The sequence below is a fragment of the Cyclopterus lumpus genome, chromosome 21, assembly GCF_009769545.1.
Source record: "Cyclopterus lumpus isolate fCycLum1 chromosome 21, fCycLum1.pri, whole genome shotgun sequence".
NCBI lineage: Eukaryota > Metazoa > Chordata > Actinopteri > Perciformes > Cyclopteridae > Cyclopterus > Cyclopterus lumpus.
In genome coordinates this window covers 650,356-666,736 of record NC_046986.1, presented here as the reverse complement: position 1 = coordinate 666,736, position 16,381 = coordinate 650,356, and the positions used below count along the sequence as shown (strand labels likewise).

The window sequence follows — 16,381 nt, the reverse complement described above, 5'->3', positions numbered from 1 at the left end:
CCTTAAGAGATAATATTATATATATATATATATAGTTTATATATGTATGTGTGTATGTATATATATCTATGGATGTCGGGTCATGGTGGTGCCGCTCTTTGTTCCATCTGTACATGAATCTTCCTCCAGAAGCTCGATTCAAAAGGTGTCGAGCAGCTTCTCGTCCTCCTCGTCTCTTCCTCTAGTTTTGCTTATTGTAGATATTTCTCTTCTACAGCGTTCCCTCCGGCCGACCTCCAATCTTCTGTTTCATTAAGAAGAAGACAAACGTGTCAGCGGCAGTAAATGGAGCCGGGAACACTGATGTGATTTATAAAGATCTCCTTCTTCTTCCTGGACCTGGAACACGTTGATGCATGTGCTGCCTGAGGAACCCCAAACACTCAGTTTACATTGTTTCTTTGATTTGATGAGATTCATAAATATTAATCCCAAAGTTATTGTGCCAGAGTTCGATCAAAGACTCCAACAGAAGAAACACGGACACCAATAAGAGTGTCTAAAGGATACAAAGATATATTAAAAAGATCAAAAGAGCCATAGAGCATATGTGAAGGAGTATTTACACCAGTAATAATGAGAGAATGTTAATCATTAGATTTAAAACGTTATATAGCGTCTCAGAATAAAAGTAATCTTTAAAGCAATATTTTATTCTCAGTTGGGCGTTATATATGTAATTATTGTAGTTTTTTAATATAACTTTTACAAAATTGCAATAAAGTTGGTTATTATGCTTTCCATAATACTTTAATTTAATTTATGAAGATAATTGTTTTGTGTCTTGGTTAAATATTTGATCTTTACAGTTTTGTTTATTTATCTTTTCAGGAAAATATTAGTTAGAAATAAATAATATATTTAAAACCCGACTTGTCCGTTTCTTCTTCTCTGATGATAATTCTGGCAGCTGGACAGGAAGTGGAAACAAAGGAAGAGGAAACAAAGGAAGTGGAAACAAAGGAAGAGGAAACAAAGGAAGTGGAAACAAAGGAAGAGGAAACAAAGGAAGAGGAAACAAAGGAAGTGGAAACAAAGGAAGAGGAAACAAAGGAAGTGGAAACAAAGGAAGCTTCCTGTGGAGGCGTCGACTTTATTCCTGCTGATTAAAGATTAAAGAGGCTTCATGTCTTTATGATTTCTCACCAAGAGCAACACCTTCCTCCTCTGGGACAGTTTGGGGGAAAGTCGCATCAACGGATGAACGGAGTGTGACTGGAGGACAAAGGAGAGGAGACTAATACTAATAACACATGTTTAAAGAGATATGAATCCACTACTATTGCATCATATCCATCAGGAGCCTTCAGCTCACCTCGTGCTGCACGGCGCCCACCGAGTTGTGTGCTTTCGAGTAATGAAACAGGAACTGAAAACAGGAGGAACTCAGTCATAATATAATAATAATAATAATAATATCAGAAATAGGAGAACGGAGGTTTGAGAACTTACTCTTTTGAAAACATTCTGGACTTGATCCTGCAGGGAGACACATTTTCAGATCAATAATAGTTGTCTGTCAACAATTTGTATCTAATAATAATGAGTCAATATCTAATAATAATGAGTTAGTATCTAATAACAATCAGTTAGTATCTAATAATAATGAGTTAGTATCTAATAATGAGTTAGTATCTAATAATGAGTTAGTATCTAATAATAATGAGTTAGTATCTAATAACAATCAGTTAGTGTCTAATAATAATGAGTTAGTATCTAATAATGAGTTAGTATCTAAAAATAATGAGTTAGTATCTAATAACAATCAGTTAGTATCTAATAATAATGAGTTAGTATCTAATAATAATGAGTTAGTATCTTATAATGAGTTAGTATCTAATAACAATGAGTTAGTATCTAATAATAATGAGTTAGTATCTAATAATAATGAGTTAGTATCTTATAATGAGTTAGTATCTAATAACAATGAGTTAGTATCTAATAATAATGAGTTAGTATCTAATAACAATCAGTTAGTATCTAATAACAATGAGTTAGTATCTAATAATAATGAGTTAGTATCTAATAACAATCAGTTAGTATCTAATAACAATGAGTTAGTATCTAATAACAATGAGTTAGTATCTAATAATAATGAGTTAGTATCTAATAACAATCAGTTAGTATCTTATAATGAGTTAGTATCTAATAATAATGAGTTAGTATCTAATAACAATCAGTTAGTATCTAATAACAATGAGTTAGTATCTAATAATAATGAGTTAGTATCTTATAATGAGTTAGTATCTAATAATAATGAGTTAGTATCTAATAATGAGTTAGTATCTAATAATAATGAGTTAGTATCTAATAACAATCAGTTAGTATCTAATAATAATGAGTTAGTATCTTATAATGAGTTAGTATCTAATAATGAGTTAGTATCTAATAATAATGAGTTAGTATCTAATAACAATCAGTTAGTGTCTAATAATAATGAGTTAGTATCTAATAATGAGTTAGTATCTAATAATAATGAGTTAGTATCTAATAACAATCAGTTAGTATCTAATAATAATGAGTTAGTATCTAATAATAATGAGTTAGTATCTAATAATAATGAGTTAGTATCTAATAACAATGAGTTAGTATCTAATAACAATGAGTTAGTATCTAATAACAATGAGTTAGTATCTAATAACAATCAGTTAGTATCTAATAATAATGAGTTAGTGTCTAATAATAATGAGTTAGTATCTAATAATGAGTTAGTATCTAATAACAATCAGTTAGTATCTAATAATAATGAGTTAGTGTCTAATAATAATGAGTTAGTATCTAATAATGAGTTAGTATCTAATAATAATGAGTTAGTATCTAATAACAATCAGTTAGTATCTAATAACAATGAGTTAGTATCTAATAATAATGAGTTAGTATCTAATAACAATGAGTTAGTATCTAATAATAATGAGTTAGTATCTAATAACAATCAGTTAGTATCTAATAACAATGAGTTAGTATCTAATAACAATGAGTTAGTATCTAATAACAATGAGTTAGTATCTAATAATAATGAGTTAGTATCTAATAACAATCAGTTAGTATCTAATAATAATGAGTTAGTATCTAATAACAATGAGTTAGTATCTAATAATGAGTTAGTATCTAATAATAATGAGTTAGTATCTAATAACAATCAGTTAGTGTCTAATAATAATGAGTTAGTATCTAATAATGAGTTAGTATCTAATAATAATGAGTTAGTATCTAATAACAATCAGTTAGTATCTAATAATAATGAGTTAGTATCTAATAACAATCAGTTAGTATCTAATAATAATGAGTTAGTATCTAATAATAATGAGTTAGTATCTTATAATGAGTTAGTATCTAATAACAATGAGTTAGTATCTAATAATAATGAGTTAGTATCTAATAACAATCAGTTAGTATCTAATAACAATGAGTTAGTATCTAATAACAATGAGTTAGTATCTAATAACAATCAGTTAGTATCTAATAACAATGAGTTAGTATCTAATAACAATGAGTTAGTATCTAATAATAATGAGTTAGTATCTAATAACAATCAGTTAGTATCTAATAATAATGAGTTAGTATCTAATAACAATGAGTTAGTATCTAATAACAATCAGTTAGTATCTAATAATAATGAGTTAGTATCCAATAACAATGAGTTAGTATCTAATAACAATCAGTTAGTATCTAATAACAATCAGTTAGTATCTAATAACAATCAGTTAGTATCTAATAACAATGAGTTAGTATCTAATAACAATGAGTTAGTATCTAATAATAATGAGTTAGTATCTTATAATGAGTTAGTATCTAATAACAATCAGTTAGTATCTAATAACAATGAGTTAGTATCTAATAACAATGAGTTAGTATCTAATAATAATGAGTTAGTATCTTATAATGAGTTAGTATCTAATAATAATGAGTTAGTATCTAATAATGAGTTAGTATCTAATAATAATGAGTTAGTATCTAATAACAATCAGTTAGTATCTAATAATAATGAGTTAGTATCTTATAATGAGTTAGTATCTAATAATAATGAGTTAGTATCTAATAATAATGAGTTAGTATCTAATAACAATCAGTTAGTATCTAATAACAATGAGTTAGTATCTAATAACAATGAGTTAGTATCTAATAACAATCAGTTAGTATCTAATAACAATGAGTTAGTATCTAATAATAATGAGTTAGTACCTAATAATAATGAGTTAGTATCCAATAACAATCAGTTAGTATCTAATAATAATGAGTTAGTATCTAATAACAATCAGTTAGTATCTAATAATAATGAGTTAGTATCTAATAACAATGAGTTAGTATCTAATAACAATCAGTTAGTATCTAATAACAATGAGTTAGTATCTAATAATAATGAGTTAGTATCTTATAATGAGTTAGTATCTAATAATAATGAGTTAGTATCTAATAACAATCAGTTAGTATCTAATAATAATGAGTTAGTGTCTAATAATAATGAGTCAATATCTAATAATAATGAGTTAGTATCTTATAATGAGTTAGTATCTAATAATAATGAGTTAGTATCTAATAATGAGTTAGTATCTAATAACAATCAGTTAGTATCTAATAACAATGAGTTAGTATCTAATAATAATGAGTTAGTATCTTATAATGAGTTAGTATCTAATAATAATGAGTTAGTATCTAATAACAATCAGTTAGTATCTAATAATAATGAGTTAGTATCTAATAACAATGAGTTAGTATCTAATAACAATCAGTTAGTATCTAATAACAATGAGTTAGTATCTAATAATAATGAGTTAGTATCTTATAATGAGTTAGTATCTAATAATAATGAGTTAGTATCTAATAACAATCAGTTAGTATCTAATAATAATGAGTTAGTGTCTAATAATAATGAGTCAATATCTAATAATAATGAGTTAGTATCTCTCTAAATAAAAAAAAATGTGTTTCCTAATGAAAATGTACCATGTTTCATATGAACGTGGTACATTGTCTAAAACTTGAATGTTCCCAGAGGTGAACAGTGTTTAATTATATCACAATGCTGCAGGTAAACATGTTAACATATGTTATAGTATATAATATTCTGTACCTTTTAGTGACTCTAAAGTTGTTCATCTGCACCTACCTCGTCCTGGTCTGGCCATAAATCATCACTCAGATCCTCACTTTGGGTTCCTCGCACCTGCAGACACACAAACAACACACTTATGTATTCATCAAAAATGAATAAATAAGTATAACTTGGTATGCAGATCAGTGTGATCTCAATTATTTACCTCACAATATTGTTCTATAAACAGACCAAAGATGGTGATGATCACATAACACCACGTTACCGCACAGTTAAGAAGAAATATTACTATTAATATCTGACGGAGCGACAATCAAAAGCTGCTGTTGGTTCATGATTAAAGTGACATTCACAACATCTTGAAACCTGGAAATAAGTTATCATTAATCAAACATACAAATACATTAAACTTAACAAAAGAGGAACAACAACACATGCGTGAAGATGTCAGAAATGATTAATAGAACGTAAATAAATGTGAAATAACAAAAATCATTTCCTACCTTTCTAAACTCTATCCCGTCTCCCCATTGGTCGAAAGGAGCGGCGTCTGAGTGAAGAGCTCAAGAAGTTATGTTTCATATAAACATAATATTGTGTCTGTAGTTCTAGTGAATGGATGATGTTTCATATGAACATTATATTGTGTCTGTAGTTCTAGTGAATGGATGATGATATGTTTCATATAAACATGATGTGTCTGTAGTTCTAGTGAATGGATGATGATATGTTTCATATGAACATGATATTGTGTCTGTAGTTCTAGTGAATGGATGATGATATGTTTCATATAAACATGATGTGTCTGTAGTTCTAGTGAATGGATGATGATATGTTTCATATGAACATGATATTGTGTCTGTAGTTCTAGTGAATGGGTGATGATATGTTTCATATGAACATGATATTGTGTCTGTAGTTCTAGTGAATGGATGATGATATGTTTCATATGAACATGATATTGTGTCTGTAGTTCTAGTGAATGGATGATGATGTTTCATATGAACATTATATTGTGTCTGTAGTTCTAGTGAATGGATGATGATATGTTTCATATGAACATTATATTGTGTCTGTAGATCTAGTGAATGGATGATGATATGTTTCATATAAACATGATATTGTGTCTGTAGTTCTAGTGAATGGATGATGTTTCATATGAACATTATATTGTGTCTGTAGTTCTAGTGAATGGATGATGATATGTTTCATATGAACATGATATTGTGTCTGTAGTTCTAGTGAATGGATGATGTTTCATATGAACATGATATTGTGTCTGTAGTTCTAGTGAATGGATGATGATATGTTTCATATGAACATGATATTGTGTCTGTAGTTCTAGTGAATGGATGATGATGTTTCATATGAACATTATATTGTGTCTGTAGTTCTAGTGAATGGATGATGATATGTTTCATATGAACATGATATTGTGTCTGTAGTTATAGTGAATGGATGATGATATGTTTCATATGAACATAATATTGTGTCTGTAGTTCTAGTGAATGGATGATGTTTCATATGAACATTATATTGTGTCTGTAGTTCTAGTGAATGGGTGATGATATGTTTCATATGAACATAATATTGTGTCTGTAGTTCTAGTGAATGGATGATGTTTCATATGAACATGATATTGTGTCTGTAGTTCTAGTGAATGGATGATGATATGTTTCATATGAACATAATATTGTGTCTGTAGTTCTAGTGAATGGATGATGTTTCATATGAACATTATATTGTGTCTGTAGTTCTAGTGAATGGATGATGATATGTTTCATATAAACATGATGTGTCTGTAGTTCTAGTGAATGGATGATGTTTCATATGAACATGATATTGTGTCTGTAGTTCTAGTGAATGGATGATGATGTTTCATATGAACATTATATTGTGTCTGTAGTGCTAGTGAATGGATGATGATGTTTCATATGAACATGATATTGTGTCTGTAGTTCTAGTGAATGGATGATGATATGTTTCATATGAACATAATATTGTGTCTGTAGTTCTAGTGAATGGATGATGTTTCATATGAACATGATATTGTGTCTGTAGTTCTAGTGAATGGATGATGATATGTTTCATATGAACATTATATTGTGTCTGTAGTTCTAGTGAATGGATGATGTTTCATATGAACATGATATTGTGTCTGTAGTTCTAGTGAATGGATGATGATATGTTTCATATGAACATTATATTGTGTCTGTAGTTCTAGTGAATGGATGATGTTTCATATGAACATGATATTGTGTCTGTAGTTCTAGTGAATGGATGATGATATGTTTCATATGAACATGATATTGTGTCTGTAGTTCTAGTGAATGGATGATGTTTCATATGAACATGATATTGTGTATGTAGTTCTAGTGAATGGATGATGATATGTTTCATATGAACATAATATTGTGTCTGTAGTTCTAGTGAATGGATGATGTTTCATATGAACATGATATTGTGTCTGTAGTTCTAGTGAATGGATGATGATATGTTTCATATGAACATTATATTGTGTCTGTAGTTCTAGTGAATGGATGATGTTTCATATGAACATGATATTGTGTCTGTAGTTCTAGTGAATGGATGATGATATGTTTCATATGAACATGATATTGTGTCTGTAGTTCTAGTGAATGGATGATGATGTTTCATATGAACATTATATTGTGTCTGTAGTTCTAGTGAATGGATGATGATATGTTTCATATGAACATGATATTGTGTCTGTAGTTCTAGTGAATGGATGATGATATGTTTCATATAAACATTATATTGTGTCTGTAGTTCTAGTGAATGGATGATGATATGTTTCATATGAACATTATATTGTGTCTGTAGTTCTAGTGAATGGATGATGATATGTTTCATATGAACATGATATTGTGTCTGTAGTTCTAGTGAATGGATGACATGTTTTATATGAACATAATATTGTGTCTGTAGTTCTAGTGAATGGGTGATATGTTTCATATGAACATAATATTGTGTCTGTAGTTCTAGTGAATGGATGATGTTTCATATGAACATGATATTGTGTATGTAGTTCTAGTGAATGGATGATGTTTCATATGAACATTATATTGTGTCTGTAGTTCTAGTGAATGGATGATGATATGTTTCATATGAACATGATATTGTGTCTGTAGTTCTAGTGAATGGATGACATGTTTTATATGAACATGATATTGTGTCTGTAGTTCTAGTGAATGGATGATATGTTTCATATGAACATGATATTGTGTCTGTAGTTCTAGTGAATGGGTGATGATATGTTTCATATAAACATGATATTGTGTCTGTAGTTCTAGTGAATGGATGATGATATGTTTCATATGAACATGATATTGTGTCTGTAGTTATAGTGAATGGATGATGTTTCATATGAACATAATATTGTGTCTGTAGTTCTAGTGAATGGATGACATGTTTCATATGAACATGATATTGTGTCTGTAGTTCTAGTGAATGGATGATGATATGTTTCATATGAACATGATATTGTGTCTGTAGTTCTTCTAGTGAATAATGATGATGATATGTTTCATATGAACATGATATTGTGTCTGTAGTGCTAGTGAATGGATGATGATATGTTTCATATGAACATGATATTGTGTCTGTAGTTCTAGTGAATGGATGATGTTTCATATGAACATGATATTGTGTCTGTAGTTCTAGTGAATGGATGACATGTTTTATATGAACATGATATTGTGTCTGTAGTTCTAGTGAATGGATGATATGTTTCATATGAACATGATATTGTGTCTGTAGTTCTAGTGAATGGGTGATGATATGTTTCATATAAACATGATATTGTGTCTGTAGTTATAGTGAATGGATGATGTTTCATATGAACATAATATTGTGTCTGTAGTTCTAGTGAATGGATGACATGTTTCATATGAACATGATATTGTGTCTGTAGTTCTAGTGAATGGATGATGATATGTTTCATATGAACATGATATTGTGTCTGTAGTTCTTCTAGTGAATAATGATGATGATATGTTTCATATGAACATGATATTGTGTCTGTAGTGCTAGTGAATGGATGATGATATGTTTCATATGAACATGATATTGTGTCTGTAGTTCTAGTGAATGGATGATGTTTCATATGAACATGATATTGTGTCTGTAGTGCTAGTGAATGGATGATGATATGTTTCATATGAACATGATATTGTGTCTGTAGTTATAGTGAATGGATGATGTTTCATATGAACATGATATTGTGTCTGTAGTTCTAGTGAATGGGTGATGATATGTTTCATATGAACATGATATTGTGTCTGTAGTTCTAGTGAATGGATGATGATATGTTTCATATGAACATGATATTGTGTCTGTAGTTCTAGTGAATGGATGATGATATGTTTCATATGAACATGATATTGTGTCTGTAGTTCTAGTGAATGGATGATGTTTCATATGAACATGATATTGTGTCTGTAGTTCTAGTGAATGGATGATGTTTCATATGAACATAATATTGTGTCTGTAGTTCTAGTGAATGGATGACATGTTTCATATGAACATGATATTGTGTCTGTAGTTCTAGTGAATGGATGACATGTTTCATATGAACATGATATTGTGTCTGTAGTTCTAGTGAATGGGTGATGATATGTTTCATATGAACATTATATTGTGTCTGTAGTTCTAGTGAATGGGTGATATGTTTCATATGAACATGATATTGTGTCTGTAGTTCTAGTGAATGGATGATGATATGTTTCATATGAACATGATATTGTGTCTGTAGTTCTAGTGAATGGATGATGATATGTTTCATATAAACATGATATTGTGTCTGTAGTTCTAGTGAATGGATGATTATATGTTTCATATAAACATGATATTGTGTCTGTAGTTCTAGTGAATGGATGATGATGTTTCATATGAACATGATATTGTGTCTGTAGTTCTAGTGAATGGATGATTATATGTTTCATATAAACATGATATTGTGTCTGTAGTTCTAGTGAATGGATGATGTTTCATATGAACATGATATTGTGTCTGTAGTTCTAGTGAATGGATGATGTTTCATATGAACATTATATTGTGTCTGTAGTTCTAGTGAATGGATGATGATATGTTTCATATGAACATTACATTGTGTCTGTAGTTCTTCTAGTGAATGATGATATGTTTCATATGAACATGATATTGTGTCTGTAGTTATAGTGAATGGATGATGATATGTTTCATATGAACATTACATTGTGTCTGTAGTTCTTCTAGTGAATGATGATATGTTTCATATGAACATAATATTGTGTCTGTAGTTCTAGTGAATGGATGATGTTTCATATGAACATGATATTGTGTCTGTAGTTCTAGTGAATGGGTGATATGTTTCATATGAACATGATATTGTGTCTGTAGTTCTAGTGAATGGATGATGATATGTTTCATATGGATATGATATTGTGTCTGTAGTTCTAGTGAATGGATGATGATATGTTTCATATAAACATTATATTGTGTCTGTAGTTCTAGTGAATGGATGACGATATGTTTCATATGGACATGATATTGTGTCTGTAGTTCTAGTGAATGGATGACGATATGTTTCATATGGACATGATATTGTGTCTGTAGTTCTAGTGAATGTATGACGATATGTTTTATATAAACATTATATTGTGTCTGTAGTTCTAGTGAATGGATGATGATATGTTTCATATGAACATGATATTGTGTCTGTAGTTCTAGTGAATGGGTGATATGTTTCATATGAACATGATATTGTGTCTGTAGTTCTAGTGAATGGGTTATATGTTTCATATGAACATGATATTGTGTCTGTAGTTCTAGTGAATGGGTGATATGTTTCATATGTCTATGTAGGTTTTTTAAAGGATCTAAATACTTTAAAACATTGTTTTTCATGCACTTGTCATTGTTTAGGTTTTGGTAAATTGTTCCTCCATAACACGTTTTCTTTGAGACTTTTTGATTTGATAAGCATATTACATATTTAAACATAACATTTTCAAAAACATGTTATATAAAAAGAAATGGTCCTAATGTCAGTAATCAACCAAGGAAGTTTCATGTTAATGTCTTTTAGTTAATTTATTTTGATATGTATCCCATTTATTTGCGTTACTTAATGCCATGATGCGTTCAGGGTCTTCCTCTACGGTTGTTAATGTTATCGAGCTGTTTGGCCCAGAAATTTCTCCAGCAAAGCATCTCTCTTTATGAATTAAAAGACTAAGAAAGTACCACTGAATACCAATAGCTTATTGATCTAAAGAATTAATACATGATTTAATATGAAGACACATTACAAATTCTAAACATGTATACAAGTAAAGTATGTCTTATTAAACTACATTTAAATTATTACAATGTAAGTGTATTTGATATACTTGTATTCCCCTTTCCCTCCCTTGATTGACTTGATCATAATGTATGTATTTTATCTCCTTATCTCTGACACATTACATCTATAATATTCTCTATAATGAGCTGTGACTTTGCTCTTGTGTTTGTTTGTGAATCCCAAGATATGAGATGTGTTTTAAGAAATACATCACATGTGTTACATAAACATTAATAAACATAATAAACCGACCATTAGACCCTGATGAAGGTAAATGAGGTGACCATTAGACCCTGATGAAGGTAAATGAGGTGACCATTAGACCCTGATGAAGGTAAATGAGGTGACCATTAGACCCTGATGAAGGTAAATGAGGTGACCATTAGACCCTGATGAAGGTAAATGAGGTGACCATTAGACCCTGATGAAGGTAAATGAGCTCACGCACCTGTTGAGCTCCAAGATCCAAGAAACCAGAAGAAACTGAGGAGAAGAAGTTTCCTCTCGCTCGGCAGAGACATGGCTCACGCGTTTCCTCTCTGCTTCCTCTCTCCGTTTCCTCTCCGTTTCCTCTCTCCGTTTCCTCTCTGCTTCCTCTCTGCTTCCTCTCTCCGTTTCCTCTCTGCTTCCTCTCCGTTTCCTCTCTCCGTTTCCTCTCTGCTTCCTCTCTCCGTTTCCTCTCTGCTTCCTCTCTGCTTCCTCTCTCCGTTTCCTCTCTGCTTCCTCTCTCCGTTTCCTCTCTCCGTTTCCTCTCTCCGTTTCCTCTCTGCTTCCTCTCTCCGTTTCTTCTCTCCGCTTCCTCTCCTAATTAACTTCCTCTCGTTGGCTCGCCGGTCGGTCTGCTCGGGTCGGTCTGCTCGGGTCGGTCTGCTCGGGTCGGTCGGCTCGGGTCGGCTCTCGTCGGTGATCTCCGGAACTCAATCAGCTGTTCGGCTCCTGAAGCACTTTAAAAAGCGCACAACCTTTCCACGCGTTGACGCACAGGGTGACCAATCAGGTAACCAATCAGGTGACCAATCAGGTGACCAATCAGGTGACCCGTCATAAGCAGACCCCCCCCCCCCCCCCCCCCACACACACACACACACACATTATTCTGGGAATACTGGGCGTAAGGAGTGATGCCAGTAGTTATTATGGGTAATGTGACTGGAATCAGCTTGAAAGACCCGGATGAACAAGCAGCTGGTAAAACCTCTTTACATGTCAGGATCATATCTTGAAGACATGCTACAGTTTAAATTATTCCTTAAGTATGAGTTGTTGTTGTTGTTGTTGTTGTTGTTGTTGTTGTTTTTTAAACTATACATTATAATAACAGCAGAATCACGTGATTCATTTTCAGACTCAAATCTTTGTTTTGTCTTTTATTTTGAAAAATACATACTTAACATCATAACTCAACACTGTGACATCAACTTGTAACACAACACAACTACAATGTGGAGGAGCAGGAGCTGAGGTGGACCTCATCTTCTTCTGGCGTCTCGCCAAAGTAGGATTTTAAAAACACTGGCCCGGAGATCTCCAAAGGTTTCTCTGAAAGCAATGAGCACAGCCATGGACAGGAACCTATTAATGCTTCCTGAGTCATCTGGTTTACCGTGAACCATGAATGCCTCACGCACCTGCACAGTAGACGTTGCGCAATCGTGCATCAATCTGTCGAGAGACGGCACATTAAAATGTATATATTTGCTAAATCTAGCACAGTTGCATCAGAATGATGTTGAATAAAAAAGCATTATCCCTGATGTGAATATGTGTGAGAAGATGTCCCCTCTCCTTGAGTCAGACAGCTGGGGGTGTTATTTACCTGTGCAGGTAACAGACCCGGGTCCGATGGGGTCCCGTCAGGGATTAGCTGCTCGGATCAGGTGGACCGGGCGCAGACCGGCGCCCACGTTCAACCGGGGTGTCACGTTTCTCCTGACACACATTTTAAATGTTTAAACCTTTCCAAGTGACAGGAGGGTTACTGTGAGAATAACACATTATTATACGTGGAAAGAACACAAAGAACCAGGCATATAAATACAAAGAGCACAGCGGTATAAGTATCGCATGGGGGTCGGGAACAGTGCCCATGGACTGGCAGACCGGGGTGGTAATTCCCATCTTCAAGAAGGGGGACCGGAGAGTGTGCTCGAACTATCGTGGTATCACACTGCTCAGCCTCCCGGGAAAAGCTTATGCCAGGGTGCTGGAGAGGAGGCTCCGACCGCTTGTCGAACCTCAGATTCAGGACGAACAGTGCGGATTCCGTCCCGGTCGTGGAACAGTGGACCAGCTCTTTACCCTCGCAAGATTACTGGAGGGGTCCTGGGAGTTTGCCCAACCAGTTTACATGTGCTTTGTAGACCTGGAGAAGGCTTTCGACCGGGTCCCTCGGGGGTTTTTGTGGGGGGTGCTGCGGGAGTATGGGGTGCCGGACCCGTTGGCACGGGCCATCCGGTCTCTGTATGCCTGCAGTAGGAGCTGTGTTCGTCTCCTCGGTAGTAAGTCAGACACGTTCCCGGTGGGTGTTGGCCTCCGCCAGGGCTGCCCTTTATCACCGGTCCTGTTCGTGACCTTCATGGACAGGATATCTAGGCGCAGCCAGGGGGCGGAGAGGATCCGGTTCGGGAGTCTCGGGATCGCCTCTCTGCTGTTTGCGGATGATGTGGTCCTGTTTGCCTCCTCGGACCGTGACCTCCAGCATTCACTGGGGCGTTTTGCAGCCGAGTGCGAAGCGGCAGGGATGAGAGTTAGCACCTCCAAATCTGAGGCCATGGTGCTCTGCCGGAAACCGGCGGATTGCTCCCTCCAGGTGGGGGCAAACTGCCTACCCCAAGCGAAGGAGTTCAAGTATCTCGGGTCTTGTTCACGAGTGAGGGTAAGGTGGAGCGGGAGATCGACAGGCGGATCGGTGCGGCTGCAGCAGTAAAACAGGCGCTGTACCGGTCCGTCTTAGTGAAGAGGGAGATGAGCCGGAAGGCAAAGCTCTCCATTTACTGGTCGGTCTACGTTCCAACCCTCACCTATGGTCACGCCTGATAGAGTGTGGTGGTGGAGCAGGTCTGAGGTAGGAGGGGGCCTGATGGAGTGTGGTGGTGGATGTAGTCCACTCGTACGTAGTCCACTCGTATGTAGTCCACTCGTATGTATTAGTCCACTCGTATGTAGTCCACTCGTATGTAGTCCACTCGTATGTATTAGTCCACTCGTATGTATTAGTCCACTCGTATGTATTAGTCCACTCATATGTAGTCCACTCGTATGTAGTCCACTCGTATGTATTAGTCCACTCATATGTAGTCCACTCGTATGTAGTCCACTCGTATGTAGTCCACTCGTATGTAGTCCACTCGTATGTAGACTCGTATGTAGTCCACTCATATGTAGTCCACACGTATGTAGTCCACTCGTACGTAGTCCACTCGTATGTAGTCCACATGTAACCCACTCATATGTAGTCCACTCATATGTAGTCCACATGTAACCCACTCATATGTAGTTCACTTGTATGTAGTCCACTCATATGTAGTCCACATGTATGTAACCCACTCATATGTAGTCCACTCGTATGTAGTCCACATGTAATCCACTCGTATGTAGTCCACTCGTATGTAGTCCACATGTAATCCACTCGTATGTAGTCCACTCGTATGTAGTCCACATGTAATCCATTTGTATATAGTCCACTCATATGTAGTCCACATGTAACCCACTCATATGTAGTCCACATGTATGTAACCCACTCATATGTAGTCCACTCGTATGTAGTCCACATGTAATCCACTCGTATGTAGTCCACTCGTATGTAGTCCACATGTAATCCACTCGTATGTAGTCCACTCGTATGTAGTCCACATGTAATCCATTTGTATGTAGTCCACTCATATGTAGTCCACATGTAACCCACTCATATGTAGTCCACTCATATGTAGTCCACATGTAATCCACTTGTATGTAGTCCACTCGTATGTAGTCCACATGTAATCCACTCGTATGTAGTCCACTCGTATGTAGTCCACATGTAATCCATTCGTATGTAGTCCACATGTAACCCACTCATATGTAGTCCACTCATATGTAGTCCACATGTAATCCACTCGTATGTAGTCCACTCGTATGTAGTCCACATGTATGTAATCCACTCATATGTAGTCCACTCGTATGTAGTCCACATGTAATCCACTCGTATGTAGTCCACTCGTATGTAGTCCACATGTAATCCACTCGTATGTAGTCCACTCTTAAAGGACTTTCTGCTGTCCTGATGTCAATGGGAAGCTCGTTCCACCAATGAGGAGCCAGCACAGCAAACAGTCGTGATTTAGCTCGTAGTGAAGGAGCTACAAGCAGATTGGCAGAAGCCGAGCGAAGTGAACGGGCTGGGGTGTACGGTTTGACCATGTCCTGGATGTACGGTTTGACCATGTCCTGGATGTAGACTGGACCCGATCTGTTCGCAGCACGGTACGCAAGTACCAATGTTTTGAAGCGGATGCGGGCGGCCACCGGTAACCAGTGAAGGTCGCGGAGGAGTAGAGGATTGTGGGTAAATTTCGGTCGGTTGAAGACCAGTCGAGCAGCTGCATTCTGGATGAGCTGTAGAGGTCGAATGGCTTTAGCAGGTAGACCTGCCAAGAGGGAGTTGCAATAGTCCAGCCGTGAGATGACCAGAGCCTGGACCAGAACCTGTGCCGCCTTCTGAGTGAGAAGAGGTCGTATTCTCCTGATGTTGTACAGCATGTACCTAGAGGAGCGTGTTATTGTGGTAATGTTGGCAGTCAGGGAGAGTTGACTGTCGAGCGTCACTCCGAGGTTCCTGGCAGTCGGAGTCGGAACCAGCACTGAGTTGTTGAAGTTAATAGTCAGGTCGTGGGTGGGAGAGCCTTTTCCTGGAAGGAGGAGAAGTTCAGTCTTGTCCGGGTTAATTTTCAGGTGGTGTGCGGACATCCACTGAGAGATGTCGGTCAGAAAGGCAGAGATTCGTG

The 16,381-nt window shown here is 35.2% G+C and overlaps 1 protein-coding gene across 1 annotated transcript; it reads right to left on the bottom strand.

Moving 5' to 3' along the window:
* Window positions 1-272: 272 nt before the first annotated feature.
* On the bottom strand, window positions 273-11,920 carry nms (neuromedin S). Its single transcript, XM_034561700.1, has 7 exons — window positions 11,848-11,920; window positions 5,557-5,603; window positions 5,108-5,164; window positions 1,453-1,479; window positions 1,316-1,369; window positions 1,147-1,215; window positions 273-365 (listed from the first exon to the last, which is right to left on the bottom strand). The coding sequence occupies exons 1-7, from the start codon at window positions 11,918-11,920 to the stop codon at window positions 273-275; spliced, it is 420 nt and encodes a 139-aa protein (XP_034417591.1).
* Window positions 11,921-16,381: the final 4,461 nt, after the last annotated feature.

Excerpts from the sequence above, each read along its gene's own strand:
- nms (XM_034561700.1), bottom strand. The coding sequence starts at position 11,920 with ATGTCTCTGCCGAGCGAGAGGAAACTTCTTCTCCTCAGTTTCTTCTGG. Across the intron at positions 1,480-5,107 it reads TATGGCCAGACCAGGACGAG|GATCAAGTCCAGAATGTTTT; the intron begins GTAGGTGCAGAT and ends GTCTCCCTGCAG. Across the intron at positions 366-1,146 it reads GGAGGAAGGTGTTGCTCTTG|GCAGCACATGCATCAACGTG; the intron begins GTGAGAAATCAT and ends GGGGTTCCTCAG.